The sequence below is a fragment of the Dendrobates tinctorius genome, unplaced genomic scaffold (assembly GCF_039654945.1).
Source record: "Dendrobates tinctorius isolate UK_male_01 unplaced genomic scaffold, ASM3965494v1 ptg000062l, whole genome shotgun sequence".
NCBI classification, from domain to species: Eukaryota; Metazoa; Chordata; class Amphibia; order Anura; family Dendrobatidae; genus Dendrobates; species Dendrobates tinctorius.
In genome coordinates this window covers 26,131,155-26,146,324 of record NW_027361730.1, presented here as the reverse complement: position 1 = coordinate 26,146,324, position 15,170 = coordinate 26,131,155, and the positions used below count along the sequence as shown (strand labels likewise).

Sequence of the window (15,170 nt, the reverse complement as noted above, 5' to 3'; positions counted from 1 at the left end):
ACAGTAGCGCTTCTTCCCCGGCGGCCGTCTGTGTGGTACTGATGCGGCACACGGGTAGCACTCGTGTGCCACACGTAGTACACACATGGACACTGATATCTCTGGTACCAGTTTTTCCAGTACTGAAAATAGCAGGACGTGTGAAACCGGCCTAAGAAGCATTTCAAGGTCCTGGAGAGGCCTAGCCAGTCTCCAGACCTGAACCTAATATAACCGGCCTAAGAAGCATTTCAAGGTCCTGGAGAGGCCTAGCCAGTCTCCAGACCTGAACCTAATAGAATATCTTTGGAGGGAGCTGAAACTCAATGTTCCCAGCGACCGTTCTGAAACCTGAAAGATCTGGAGAAGATCTGTATGAAGGAGTGGGTCAAAATCCCTGCTGCAGTGTGTAAAAACTTGGTCAAGAATGACTTGGAAATGTCTGACCTCTGTAATTGCAAGCAAAGGTTTCTGGACCAATTATTAAAGAGAACCTGTCACCCCCCCCCCAGGGCATTTTTAATTAAAATAGCCACCTTCAGCAGCACTAAGGCTGCATTCTGTGAAGGAGGCTCTTCTGTTTCTGATCCCCAGGAACGGCGAAATGTTAACTTTTATAAATAGGTCCCCATACCTGTAATACATCCCATAGGTATGGTGCACGCTGCCCAGGAACTGACATCAGGCTATCGCGGCAGCGTGTTTCGCTGGCGCCAGATCCCGCCCCGCAGTGTGTTATAATGTATTCACACAGCGGGGTTGGGAATCTGGAGCCTGCAAAACACGCATGCCCGAGAACTGTTGCTGGCGGGCGCCTGTGCTGTGCCATGTAACGGCGACAGCAAGGAAGGAGGACACGGCGAGGAGGCGGCTGCTACAGGGGGAAGCACCATACCTATGGGACGTATTACAGGTATGGGGACCTATTTATAAAAGTTAATATTTCGGCGTTCCTGGGGATCAGGAACAGAAGAGCCACCTTCACAGAATGCAGCCTTAGTGCTGCTGAAGGTGGCTCTTTTACTTAAAAATGCCCTGGGGGGATGACAGGTTCCCTTTAAAGGGAATCTGTCACCCTATTTTTCGCATATTAGCTGCCGACACCGCCATCAGGGGCTTATCTACAACATTCTGTAATGCTGTAGATAAGCCCCCGATGTAACCTGAAAGATAAGAAAAAGGAGTTACATTATACTCACCCAGGGGCGGTCCGGGTCCGGAGGGAGTCACGGTCCGGCGCCTCCCATCTTCTAACGGTGACGTCCTCTTCTTTGCTGCCTGTAGTAGCTCCGACGCAGGCGCACTGCTCTGCCCTTTTGAGGGCAGAGCAGAATACTGCTGTGCGCAGACATCGGACCTCTCCCGACGTCTGCGCACTGCAGGACTCTGCTCTGCCCTCAACAGGGCAGAGCAGTGCGCCAGAGCCACGACAGGAAGGGATGAAGGCATCGTATGAAGATGGGAGGTACCGGACCGCGACTCCCTCCGGACCTGAACTGGACCAGGACCGCCCCTGGGTGAGTATGATATAACTCCTTTTTCTTATCTTTTAGGTTACATTGGGGGCTTATCTACAGCATTACAGAATGCTGTAGATAAGCCCCTGATAGCGGTGTCGGCAGCTAATAGGCGAAAAATAGAGTGACAGATTCCCTTTAAGTTCAGTTGTTTTATTGTATCAAATAATTATTTAGTGCAATAAAATGCAAATTAATCATGTAAAAATCATACAATTTTATTTTACTTGATTTTGTTTCAAGATTCTTTTTCTCACAGTTGAAGTGTACCTACAATGAAAATTACAGACCTCTCTCTGTTATTTGTAGGTGGGAAAACTTGCAAAATCGTCAGTGTGTCAAATGCTTAATGTTCCCCTGTACGTGGAAAATACGTCTAAATGACCAATAAGATGACAGAAACTTGTTGTAGAATGTTAATAAGATCGTAGCCTGTGAGCATATCCAGTAGGAAGCTCTGCCCCCTCCCTTCTTGTGTAGGAGAATTTGTTCCTTGTGCATATTTTATTCTAATACTGGAGATACCAGGGATGCTGTAGTAACCACAGCATCGCTGGCAACACCTATGTTAGGTCAGAAAGACAGGGTGGACAGCAGTGTAATCAACCGCCTCTTACCTCAGCAGCCCTATTAACTCCACTAATAGAGATGAAAAACATAGTGGACAGCGGTGTGAGCAGTCTCTTCTTAAGGTACTGTCACACTTAGCGATGTACCAGCAATCCCGACCAGCGATATGACGCGGTCAGGATCGCTGGTACATCGCTAAGTGGTCGCTAGTGAGCTGCCACAGAGGCAGATCTCACCAGCGACATCGCAGGGATCGGGGGTCGTTACTTACGTGTCAGACGAGGCGATGAAAATGTCCTCCCGCCCGCGTCCACGCGTCGCTCGTCGTCACAGCAAGAAACCCAGCAGGAAGTAGACGACGAGAAACAGCCCAGGACGTTCTCGCGCGATCAGCGATAACCAGCGGGGGAGCGGTCGGAGGTAAGTATCACACATAGCGATATCGCTATAACATCACAAAAACCAGTGACGTTATAGTGATATTGCTAGCGATATCGCTTGGTGTGACAGGCCCTTTACTCCAGCACCTCTGGTATCTCTAGTATTAGATTAGATAGACATGATTGGACAGTAGTGTGAGCAGCCTCTTATCCCAGCACCCCTGGTATCTCTTGTATTTGGTCAGACAGACATGGTGGACAGCAGTGTGAGCAACCTTTTCTTACCTCTGCACTCCTGATATCTCCTGTATCATGTCAGAAAGACATGGTGGACAGCAGTGTGAGCAGCTTCTTACCTCAGCACCTCTGGTATCTCCAGTATTAGATGAGATAGACATGGTTGAACAGCAGTGAGCAGCCTATTCTTACCGCTGCACCCCTGATATCTCCAGTATTAGATCGGACAGACATGGTGGACAGCAGTGTGAGCAGCCCCTTTTTACTTCAGCACCCTTGGTATCTCCTGTATTGGATCAGATAGACATGGTGGACAGGAGTGTGAGCAGTATCTTTTTACCACATTCTCACCTTTGGTATCTCCAATACAGAATATATACTGGAGTTTCCTACTGCACGTGGTTACAGGTAACTGTTCTTATAATCTAGGACAGGTTTCTGTAAGTGTAAAAAAAAGTGGCCATTTTAAGTTTGTGGCTATTACCTACATAAAATGAGTGTGATTTGCTGATGAAGGTATTTAGTAATTTTGTTAATAATTATCTTTCCTTTTAGTTAATATTTTTTATTCCCAGAGAATCCCTTTTAGAGAGTTATTCAGCTTAAAAAAACAAGGAGCTTGTATATGTATCTTTTGTGGATTTCTTTTAGAATTGGACGGCACATAAATGCTGCAGTGAATTAATGGCTACAGCAGTCACATGCCTGTGAGGGTACATGACAGCTGTCTGTTTTTTTTTTTATCTGATAAACTAGACATCCCCTTTTAACGTCTCATTGTTTGGAGGGTCACACTTGCTTTAATTAAACCTTCAATCCACTAAAAGTCCTGTTATTTGGGGGACTAAACATACTGGCAATACATAAACGAACCTATGTGCACTTTTCTGTCCAGCTAATGTATTTTTTATCTTGCTTTATTCTTCCCAGAACTAAGGCAACAGAAAATTCTGTTGAATAATTACTTTTTATTTGGCTCATGGAATTAATATCTTACCTTGGCTTCAGATCTTGTAATACTTAACTTGCTTGCAAAAGACTTATTTACCATTTCCTTAAATCCTAACACCCAATTACTGTTGTTTTCTCGATTTGTGTTTTCCAGGTGTCCCCCCACTGACGGGGAACCGTCCACACTCCTTCTGATGGGACACGGAGTGCCGCCATGTCAGAGGTGGGGGGTGGTTGTGGGCGCCGCCGCCTGCTGGATGAAGAGTTCACTCTGCAGGTTTACCCTGGCAGCATCTCCCCAGATGTTATCTATTGCCCAGTGCCCGCTCGCCGGCACACCACCGCTGCTGATGTCATTGATGCTGTCATTACAGCATTGCGCTTGGACAGAGCCAAGTGTTATGTACTGGCAGAGGTCAAGGAGTTTGGTGGAGAAGAGTGGATCCTTAACCCCACTGACTGTCCTGTGCAACGCATGATGCTGTGGCCCAGGCTTGCTTTGGAGGCTCGTGGTTCTGGAGAGGACTATCGATTTCTCCTAAGGGAAAAAAATGTAGATGGCTCAATTCATTATGGCAGTCTCCAGTCTTGGTTAAAAGTAACTGAAGAGCGCAGGCGCATGGTTGAAAGAGGTTTCCTTCCCCAGGAACAAGGACCGGAATGTGAGGACCTATGTGGATTGCCTGACCTAAGTGAGAGGGCTTTGCTTGAAACTCTTAGAACACGCTTCCGACAAGAGAAGATCTATACTTATGTTGGAAGCATCTTGGTAGCAGTTAACCCATTCCGTTTCTTACCAATCTATAACCCCAAATATGTGAAGATGTATGATAACCGAAGGCTCGGAGACCGTGAGCCTCACATATATGCAGTGGCAGATGCTGCTTACCATGCTATGCTCCGTCGTCAGCGGAATCAGTGCATTGTTATTTCTGGTGAAACCGGCTCCGGAAAGACTCAAAGCACAAACTTCCTTATCCATCATTTGACTGCCCTTAGCCAAAAAGGATATGCCAGTGGAGTGGAACAGATCATACTAGGTGCTGGACCCGTGCTGGAGGTTAGCACATTGCTTTTTCAGATTTTTTTTTTGGCCATATGTCAACACTTTTGAGTATTTGAAAGAGCATTCCTGAGCCTGTGTCTAGATGCAGAATGGGTATGAAAATCAGGTCTTCAAAGTGAGCCCAAAAGTGACTATAAGGGAACATATACATAATGAGTACTACTGGTGTAGGCATCTAAAGACAATGATCTGAGAACAACAGAATGCTGATCTTGGCTCGGGAAAGCAAGAGCGTAAAATGTTATGTCGGATCATTCAAATAAAATGTCTTCTGCCTCTAACGAATTACTCCTCATGAGCAACATGTAGGCTTCTGCCAGCTTCGAGGAGTACAGACTGGCATGTTTTATAGGTCCAGACACAAATTTAGTACTAGAAATCTAAAGTTCCGAAGAAGATGTAAACTATAGTCTGCTGATTCCGTATTAGTGGCCAGCAAGTAAAGTATAAGGCATTCTTTATATCTATGTTGGAGACTCCAACGCAGAGCCACCCAAAAATATCATACTAATTGGTGCAGCATGCATTTCTAATTTGTCCTTTGAAAAAAACAGGCTCGATTAACCCCATTGGAATCAGGTCTGTCGGATGGCGCAAGCCAAATTTTTTTTTTCGATGCCTTAATTATATAGTTCTGGCCTAAAGTTTTGAGATTGACACTAATTTTAGTTTTCACAAAGTTTTCTGGTTCATTTGTTTTTAGATCTTTTAGTCAGTTGTTTCTATGTTACTGAAGTACAAATATAAATATTTTATGTTTTATTTATTTTTTTTTTTTTTTAGCTATTCTTCAAGTAAAGATTCAATATTTACAGCGTTGACCCTTATTTTTTAGGACTTCTGTATTTCACCCTGGCAGCTGGATATCGGCTTCTGGGACAAATTCTATCTGATGACAATCCATTCTTATCTAATCAGTGCTTGGAGCTTGGCACAATTTCTGTGTTTTTGTTTGTCCACCTGCTTTTTGAGGATTGATAACAGGTTCTCAGTAGGATTGAGATCTGGGTAGTTTTCTTGATATGAACCCAAAATGTCAATCTTTTGTTTTCCAAGCCAATTAGTTATCACTTTTGCCTTGAGACATTGTCTCCATCATGCTTGAAAAAGCAATGCGTATCTCCAAATTGCTCCCAGGTCATTGGGAGAAGTTGCTCTTGGACCGGATGTTTAGATACCATTCTGTATTCATGGCATTGTTCTTAGGCAAATTGTGAGTGATCCCATTTCCTTGGATGAAAAGCAAGTTCTCTCAATGATCCAGAAGCAGTATGATGTTAAATGATGCTTTTTACAGCACAGTGGAGCATCATGTCTCAAGGCAAATGTGATAGCTAAGTATTTTGCTGATCAAAATTCTTGAAATTTTGGGTTCATGATTAGGATACTCCCTGGATCTCAATCCTAAAAAGCTGGTGGAGAAAATGAAACCCAGCAATTGTGAGAAACGCCAAACACTGGTTAGCCAACAATGGGTTGTCTTCAGTCAGGGTTTGGCCCAGAAGCTGATGTCCTGCTGATTCTGAAATCTTGACAAATAAGGGTCAATACTGGAAATGTTGAGTCTTTGCAGAAACTTGATGTGTTTGTCAACAAAAGTGTTAATTCTTATCAAATACTTATAATTGCATGTCAGTAACCTTGGAAACATCTGACTAAAATATCTAAAAACCCTGAAGCAGCAAGTTTTGTGAAAACCAATTTTTTTCCATGTCTTAATATTTTTGTCAATCACTGTACATAAAGTTATTTGTATGACTCTTAAAAGATCTTTAATTCTTTCTTTTTACTCTTTTTACTGTCCATTTTAGGCTTTTGGAAATGCGAAGACGTCTCAGAACAACAATTCCAGTCGCTTTGGAAAATTCATCCAAGTCAACTATCACGAGACAGGAACAGTGCGAGGGTAGGTCGGCCATGCCCAAGTGTGATAGTTGTCGCAGATTTTATTGTTGTTTCTCTTATTGTGTGTGGTTTACCTTGTTCATGTTTGTTTGTTAAAGGATGACTTTTACTAGTTATTGTGTGACTGCTGGAAACTTGTGAGGTCAAAGTTCCCAACATTGTCACACAAGAGAACTTGTTTCTATGGCTAAGACTGTAAACTGAAAACATCAAAATGATACCTGTATAGACGGACAGTAGTGGGTATGATTTCACCTACTAAGTTGCCCCCTTTGAAGTACAAAGTTCGGAAAATAAAGTACCGTATTTTTCAGACTTTAAGACGCACCAGACCATAAGACGCACCCCAAATTTTCAGAAGGAAAATGAGGGAAAAAAATTAATGCATCAAATGGGGTTCCATCTTACAGTCCTGAATTAAGCTTACCCTGTGGGGATCAGCAGCGCTGGTGGAACGCAGTCACAGGGGGTGTTTGGTGGTCATGCGATGATATGACCCAGACTGGTGCGGCAGGTTTGGTGGTGCTCTGTGGTGCAGGGACTCCGCCGACATTTTGTGAAAGCCCGGAGACCCCACACATCCATTGTTGCAATGCAGTGGTCTCTGGGAAATCTCATCCCAAGGCTGGTGCTGCAGGTTCGGTGGTGCGGGGGCTCCCATGACATTTTGTGAAAGCCTGGAGCCTGCGCACTTCCATTGCCTCGATGCTGTGGCCTCCGGGAAAATGGCCACCGCCATTTTCCCGGAGGCCTCAGGTTCAAGGCAATGGAAGTGCGTGGGCTCCAGGCTTTCACAAAATGTCGCCTGATCCCGAGCACCACCGAACTTGCCAGCACTGGGATGGGAATAAGATCATCGCCCTGCAGTGTTGGGCCACAGGAAGAATCGCATGACTCCTGCTGCCACCTTGCTAATTGTATGTATGGTACATTCCGAGTATAAGACGCACCCCCATTTTCCCCAAAAAAATTTTTGGGAAAAAAGTGCTTCTTATAGTTCGAAAAATAAGGCATATGCTGATCTGTTGGCATTATAGGATCTTGAACAGTGATGCCTATTTGCTGAGAGAGATTATGTGGTCCTGTTTTCCTGGCACTATTCTAAAGGCATGGTACAGAAGTAGTGGGGTTATTAAGTGCCTCCATTCCTCTTCCCTGCCTTCACTAGCAGGAAGTTAGTGAGTAGCGGTCGTCTTGTGGCATCTTCTCGCCAGAATCCATCCCTGGCACACCTCTTTTGTTGGCACATATTTTCAGTGTCCATGGACAGCAGGACAGTACTGAAGAATCCAGGTTTAGAAGTCTAACATAGACTGTGACTGTAAGCGTGTTTCTACAACTCTGGTGGGCAAACACATACTTGTTTTTTGTAAAAAGTACAGAAAAGGTTTTTTCCTACGAGATGTCTTTGAATGATACGTTATGTACGTATGTGTACGTAAAAGATCATCGCTGACTAATGTGTCTTTATTAAAAGTTTTGTGCATGAAAGCCAAAGGGAATCTGTGCTTTCATGCCCCAAACTTTTAATATGGCTTTTTATGATATTCTTTAAACAAAAGTCTTCATCCAAACCTAATACTTGTATTTAGCTGTGTTTTATATCCCGATACATAATCTGTCATTGGAACAAAGTGGTGTTTTAATAATGCCCTGAATCATTACTTCTATGCAGAGCTTACGTGGAAAAGTATCTACTGGAGAAATCAAGGCTTGTTTACCAGGAACAGCAAGAGAGGCAAGTGTGACAACATATCAGATACAACAGTCTTGGTTATAACAAATTAATTGGTTTTAGGTTGGACTTGAAGTCTGTGAAGCTTACATTAAAAATAATCAAACGCCATATGACCAGAAGGGGGCATGGTTATGGGGGGTTGTTAATTTTGTTATTTTTGTATCTGTTTAAAAATGAATTAAATTATCTGATAATAAGATTCTTTGGTAGTATAACTGGGTGTTAAAGTCTACCAATATTTTGTCCATGCCTGGCTGAAACAGCTTTGTGTGCTTTTAGACTGCATATGATGAATTGGTACTGGTGTAATCCATCATGTTACACAGTCTGATTGGTCCAGGCAGGAAGATTTGTTCTGTAACGTCACACAAGTTTATACTGTAAAAGAACCTGACAGTGGCATTTCCTCAGGATATGCACCTGTTTCCCTGAAGATGCCAGATTAGAGGCGAAACATTATGTGAGGGAACGGACTCTGTCCAAGTTCCAATTAAAGGCCAGTTCTTCTGGGCCGTGGACTGCAGCACAACCTATTCTAACAGTTATTCACAGCAGTTTTGCTCTGAATAATCATTTTGCTGTTGTGCTGAGTTTTGGAAGGCGGCAAGTTTTCTGCCACTTTCACACCCACAATGTTGGCTTCTGTTCGGGCCAACAAGCAAGGGGTGTCTAGCAGGTCCTTATCCTTCTAGGGTTTTAATAAGTTGCCATAATATATGGGGAAGGGCTTTCTTTTCCCTAGTCGGTGTACTTTATAGTTGACCTTTCTCACGACCCTAAAGGGTCACTGCCACTGGGTAAGGAACTTGCTCTCCACTGTGATCACTAACATAAGTGCCTGATCCCCAGGTATAAATTTCTCCTTCGAGCCAACCAATTATACCCCCTGGATTTTTTCTCTTGGGCCTTGAGGGGATGCTTTATTACCTGTCCCTTCACTTTGGTCCCACGACACAACCGATCATTATGCCTGGCCCCTTGTATGAATTATCAGCTTCAGTCTCCTGGAGAACCCCATTTAACACACTTAGATTTTCAAGAGTACCTTTCACTGTTAAGTCCTTGAGTTGGGCAGCCCCACAGTTGTCCTGGAACTCCTTTAGATCAGGGATATTGGCTTCGGGATTCTTCCTCATCCTCCTTTCTAGCCAGTACAGTGAACGGAAACTCACCATTTACATCATGTGACTTTGTTACCATAGTCGACTCCTGTGGCGGAATTCTGGACTGCTGGGTGCTACAGCATTAGCCCATAGGTCCTAGAACAAAGGAAGATCTCGACCAATAACAATGGTATCCTTGAAGTAGTAGACTACGTCCTAGTGTCCCTCTCCAGTAGGTGCGCACACCCGAAAATGACGCACAGGAGAGGTCACTTTCGCTGTGTCAGCACCATTATAGTCTATGACCCTGTCTGCACATAAGCCCAATGCTGTTTTGCGGGGGGGGGTATTGGAAGCTAGTCCCAACGGGCCCAGCAAAAGGGTGCCCAAATGCAATTGTAAAGCACCCTTAATGTGCTCAAACCCCATAAACATGTAATCTATATGGGAGTGTCCTGACTACACAGATGGTAGATAAAGTATCGGGCATGTTAAATTCCAGCATACCCGTTCCTTTATTCTCACGGAAACTTTAAGCTTCCACCAGAATTGTACAGCAGGACATTATTTGTTTGCATAACTTTTACCCTTTTTTGAAGGAAATTTAAAAATTCTGTGTTCAATAATATAATAATAATAATCATGACATTGTTATTTTTGTGTACAGATGCTGCAAGACTAATATATATATATATATATGTATATATATATATATATATATATATATATAATGTATATATAATTAAAAAAACAACACATCGTCAATGCAGTGTTTTTCTTTTATATGTTCTCCTTGACAGATACATTCCTCAGATTTAATTGAAGTCTATAGAGAACCGTTTTGTATTCTGATCTGCCTTACATCCGCTGGCTATTCCGCTGGCTATTTTCTTATATAACTTATGGTTGTGTGGAGATTTACAGACATCTTCAATTTTGATTTAAAAAATAGTCCCGTGTGTCTGCTGTGTGGCTTCTGGTACTTGAAGCCACTGTCTGGTGTTCTGCCATATGGGTACATAATTTATTGCCGCCATCCCTAACCACTTCCTCTGGGCAGCCCAGAGGGGCCTTTTCTTTGCCAGCTCTGGGACAAGTGTTGGCAACGTTGTTTAAAGCAGGGCACGCAAAGTTCACTAGCAGAGACATCCATAATACAGGTTGCAAAGATTTACATTGCCATCTTCGGTTCTGCATTTGTTTATTTTTTTCTCCTTTTTTTTTTTTTTAAATTTCCTCTTATTTTTCTTCTTTAATTGTAAAATAAAAGCACGTTTTGCGGTGTTCACCATGTAAAAGCTGAATGTTTGATGAACAATGTAATCTAAGATAGTATTGCATTTTGACAGGAATTACCATGTTTTCTACTATCTATTGGCCGGAGCAAGTGAAGAGGAGAAAACTGAATTTCACCTTGATCGTCCAGAAAGCTATCATTACCTAAACCAGGTGAGACTGGAATAATCCCATCAGAACAAAAGACAGGTGTTTGGACGTACTGAAGGGCAGAAATAATGGATCTAGTTATAAAAATCACCTTTGCAATTGCAATGGCTCAAGATGTTTGTGTCTACACAATGACATGTCTTAATGTTTTTGTTTTCGTTACAAAGTAACACTAGACATGTCCAAACTTATATGTGTGAAATTAGGGGGACCAGTAAAGTGTTTGTCTCCCCCTCCCAAAAAAAAAAAAAAAATCAAGACGTCTCCCATTCAGAGGATAGGGACAAGTTGCTGATCGCTGTGGGTTCAACTGATAGGATCCCCTGCGTTCCTGAGATCAGGGCTCGAGAACACAGAGAATGGGGCTCTGCTGCCCATCTTAATAGAGCAGAGGTGGGCATGCTCGACCTCTGCTCCATTCATTCAAGATTTCATCCATTTTAAGTTTATGCTTAGAACATACAACACTGCCCTTCACCTCTCCAAACAAACCTATTTCAACACCCTCATCATCTCACTGTCCAATAACCCGAAACATCTCTTTGACACTTTTCATTCTCTACTCAATCCAAGAGTACAGGCCCCAACCACGGAGCTCCGAGCTGACGATCTGGCCAATTACTTCAAAGAAAAAATTGACCAGATCCGACAGGAAATTATCTCCAAATCCCCTCATACCATGCACTGTCCTCCCTCCCCCACTGCATCTAACTCACTCTCTGATTTTGAACCAGTCACAGAAGAAGTAAGCAGGCTCCTTGCATCTTCTCGCCCAACTACTTGCACCAGTGACCCATTTCCGTCACATCTCCTCCAGTCCCTTTCCCCTGCTGTCACCCCTCACCTAACTAAAATATTTAACCTCTCTCTCTCTTCTGGTATTTTTCCCTCATCATTTAAGCATGCCATCATACATCCACTACTTAAAAAACCATCCCTCGACCAAAACTGTGCCGCTAACTATAGACCTGTCTCTAATCTTCCCTTCATCTCTAAACTCCTGGAACGCCTGGTCCACTCCCGTCTTATCCGCTATCTCTCAGAAAACTCTGTTCTCGACCCTCTCCAATCCGGTTTCCGCTCTTTACACTCCACTGAAACTGCCCTCACTAAAGTCTCTAATGATCTGCTAACAGCTAAATCAAATGGTCATTACTCCATGCTAATTCTCTTGGATCTCTCTGCAGCATTCGACACTGTGGATCATCAGCTCCTCCTCACTATGCTCCATTCCATTGGCCTCAAGGACACCGTTCTCTCCTGGTTCTCCTCCTATCTCTCCGACCGCTCCTTTACTGTTTCTTTTGCCGGTTCCTCCTCCTCTCACCTTCCCCTTACTGTTGGGGTTCCTCAAGGATCGGTTCTAGGCCCCCTCCTCTTCTCCTTGTACACTGCCCCTATTGGTCAAACAATCAGTAGATTTGGTTTCCAGTACCATCTCTATGCTGATGACACCCAATTATACGCTTCTTCTCCTGACATCACGCCAGCCTTTCTAGAAAACACTGGCGATTGTCTAAACGCTGTGTCTAATGTCATGTCCTCACTATATCTGAAACTGAACCTGTCAAAGACTGAACTCCTGGTGTTTCCTCCCGCTACTAATGTACCTACACCCGACATTGCCATTTCCGTGTGTGGTTCCACTATTACTCCCCAGCAACATGCCCGCTGTCTTGGGGTCATACTTGATTCCGAGCTTTCCTTTGCCCCCCACATTCGATCACTGGCTCGCTCTTGTCATCTGCACCTCAAAAACATTTCTAGAATTCGACCTTTTCTTACTTTTGACTCTGCAAAAACTCTTACTGTTTCTCTTATTCATTCTCGTCTCGACTATTGTAACTCTCTTCTAATCGGTCTCCCTCTTACCAAACTCTCCCCTCTCCAATCTTTCTTGAATGCTGCAGCCAGGATCATATTCCTCACCAATCGTTACACCGATGCCTCTACCTTGTGCCAGTCATTACACTGGCTACCCATCCACTCCAGAATTCAGTATAAACTTATTACCCTCACCCACAAAGCCCTCCATGGCTCAGCACCACCCTACATCTCCTCCCTTGTTTCAGTATACCACCCTACCCGCGCCCTCCGTTCTGCTGATGACCTGAGGTTAGTATCCTCAATAGTCAGAACCTCCCACTCCCGTCTCCAAGACTTTACACGTGCCGCGCCAATTCTTTGGAATGCACTTCCCAGGTCAATACGATTAGTCCCCAATCCCCACAATTTTAAGCGTGTCCCGAAAACGCATTTATTCAGACTGGCCTATCGCCTCAACACATTAACCTAACCTATCCCTGTGTGGCAGAGCCAAAAGTTTTACCATAACCAGGTTCCCAGCATCATGTTCCCACATGCTTTATGCATCCATTAGCCCTCTGTGTCTGTACTGTTACACACTTAACATTATGGCTGGTCCATACAATCAGGGCATCTGTTACCACCCACCTTTCGTGTCTACCTCTTTCCTCATAGACTGTAAGCTTGCGAGCAGGGCCCTCACTCCTCTTGGTATTTGTTATAATCTACTGTATGTGATTATTGTTATGCTGTAATGTCTATTGTCTGTACAAATCCCCTCTGAAATGTAAAGTGCTGCGGAATATGTCGGCGCTATAAAAATAAAATTTATTATTATTATTATTATTATTATTCATTGTCTATAGGACTGCCTGAGATCACTGAGCGCTGTACTTGGCAGTTCCATAGGGAATGATTGGAGTGGGGTCGAGCATGCCCACCTCTGCTCTATTATCTGCAAATAAATCTGCACCGGTTTGAGGACGTGCTTTAGATTTTTCAATCGCTGGCTTCCTCTATATCTCACAAATCTGTTGTCGATATCACTTTTCAAAGTGGAAATCGTGAAAACCATTTAGGCATAAATAGTAAAAAAAAAAAAATCTGACCTATGAAGAGGTTTGTACCAGAGTAAGACCATAGTACACAGTCAGTCGTACATGTGCACATCTATTTTCCTACGTCAACTCTATGTGTGTTACAGAGGCAGCGGAAGCCGCAAAGGCTGAACTGGGGAGACTACGATGGGGAAGATGAAGCCGTAAGTGTCTCCTGCAGTCGTGTTTTACCTAGAACATTAACAGTCTGTTCTGCTTCTTCTGTGTTTTATCGTTTACATTGTAGCTACAGTTCTGTTTTTGCACAATGGAGTCTTGTGTTGACGCCGTTGGATACTGTTTGTGCTATCGCAGATTTTGACAGTGTCTTGAATATTCTAGGATTCCTTGAGTGGGGAGGGTGAGGACCTGAGACATGACTTTGAGCGTCTGCAGCTGGCAATGGAGATGGTTGGCTTCCTGTCAGCTACACGTAAACAGTAAGTCCTGTGTATTACACCAAGGATAATAAGCAAGTCCGTCACATCAATCCTAATCTGGAAACATCATGGGGGATTTACTTTGACTTTTATTTTGCTGACACTTTCGGACTTGCAGTAGTCTTACTCCATTTTCCAATCTAAGGACTTTCTATATCCATACATCTTAGGCTGGTTTCTTGTAACAATGAAACACGGATTGCTCGCATCCCAGTGCCCGGCCTGACCACAGGGTCCTGGATCTGAGCTACTGGACTCATATACAGTATGCCTATGAGGCTACCAGCCGTGGTCAGGAGAGCCGGCAGTCGTGCCAGGTATTGCGATCCGAGTTTCACCGGAACATGAGCCCAGCCTAATGGTGACTGGTTTTCCCTTTGTTTCTTTGCATTGTTCATTTTGATGCTAACAGCTTTCTTTTCTTTGCATTTCTATAGGATAGTTTCTCTCTTGTCTGCAGTACTTCACCTCGGTAACATACAGTACAAGCGGAAGACCTACAGAGATGAGTCAATTGATATCTCAAATCCTGATACCCTGCGCATAGTTTCTGATCTTCTGAAGGTAGGAAATCCTATATGGGCTACTTAAGAAAAGTGTGTATAAGCTGTGAAAAGGCACACAAGTGTGTACAATCCATACTTGTGTCGACTGGCAATAAATCACTGATTTTTTGAACTGACTCACTGAATATGAATGAAATAATAAATTCTCAATACACTTTTTTTTTTTTTTTAACAAATCAAGTTTGCCTTCTAGAGGATATGACCGCATTTATATTCTCAACACTATTCCTGTAAAATTGGAAGAATACATTAAAGGGGTCCTCTACTTTACAGAAGCCACATTGCCTTCAGAGTGCTGTTCACAATGAGATTCCTCTTTTGTGACCTCTTTCTATATTTTCAAATAGGGGAGGGTCATAACGGAGCATG

The 15,170-nt window shown here is 43.4% G+C and overlaps 1 protein-coding gene across 6 annotated transcripts in view; it reads left to right on the top strand.

Annotated features, from left to right (window-relative positions):
• MYO9A (myosin IXA) overlaps positions 1 to 15,170 on the top strand; it is a 167,393-nt gene that overhangs the window by 48,309 nt on the left and 103,914 nt on the right. For all 6 annotated transcript variants that reach the window (XM_073579431.1, XM_073579427.1, XM_073579430.1 and 3 more), the window contains exons 2-8: positions 3,789 to 4,694; positions 6,512 to 6,606; positions 8,281 to 8,343; positions 10,796 to 10,895; positions 13,903 to 13,959; positions 14,138 to 14,235; positions 14,673 to 14,799. In XM_073579431.1, coding sequence (XP_073435532.1) covers positions 3,849 to 4,694; positions 6,512 to 6,606; positions 8,281 to 8,343; positions 10,796 to 10,895; positions 13,903 to 13,959; positions 14,138 to 14,235; positions 14,673 to 14,799 — 1,386 coding nt within the window. In that variant the 5' untranslated portion in view covers positions 3,789 to 3,848. The remainder of the gene's footprint in view (positions 1 to 3,788; positions 4,695 to 6,511; positions 6,607 to 8,280; positions 8,344 to 10,795; positions 10,896 to 13,902; positions 13,960 to 14,137; positions 14,236 to 14,672; positions 14,800 to 15,170) is intronic.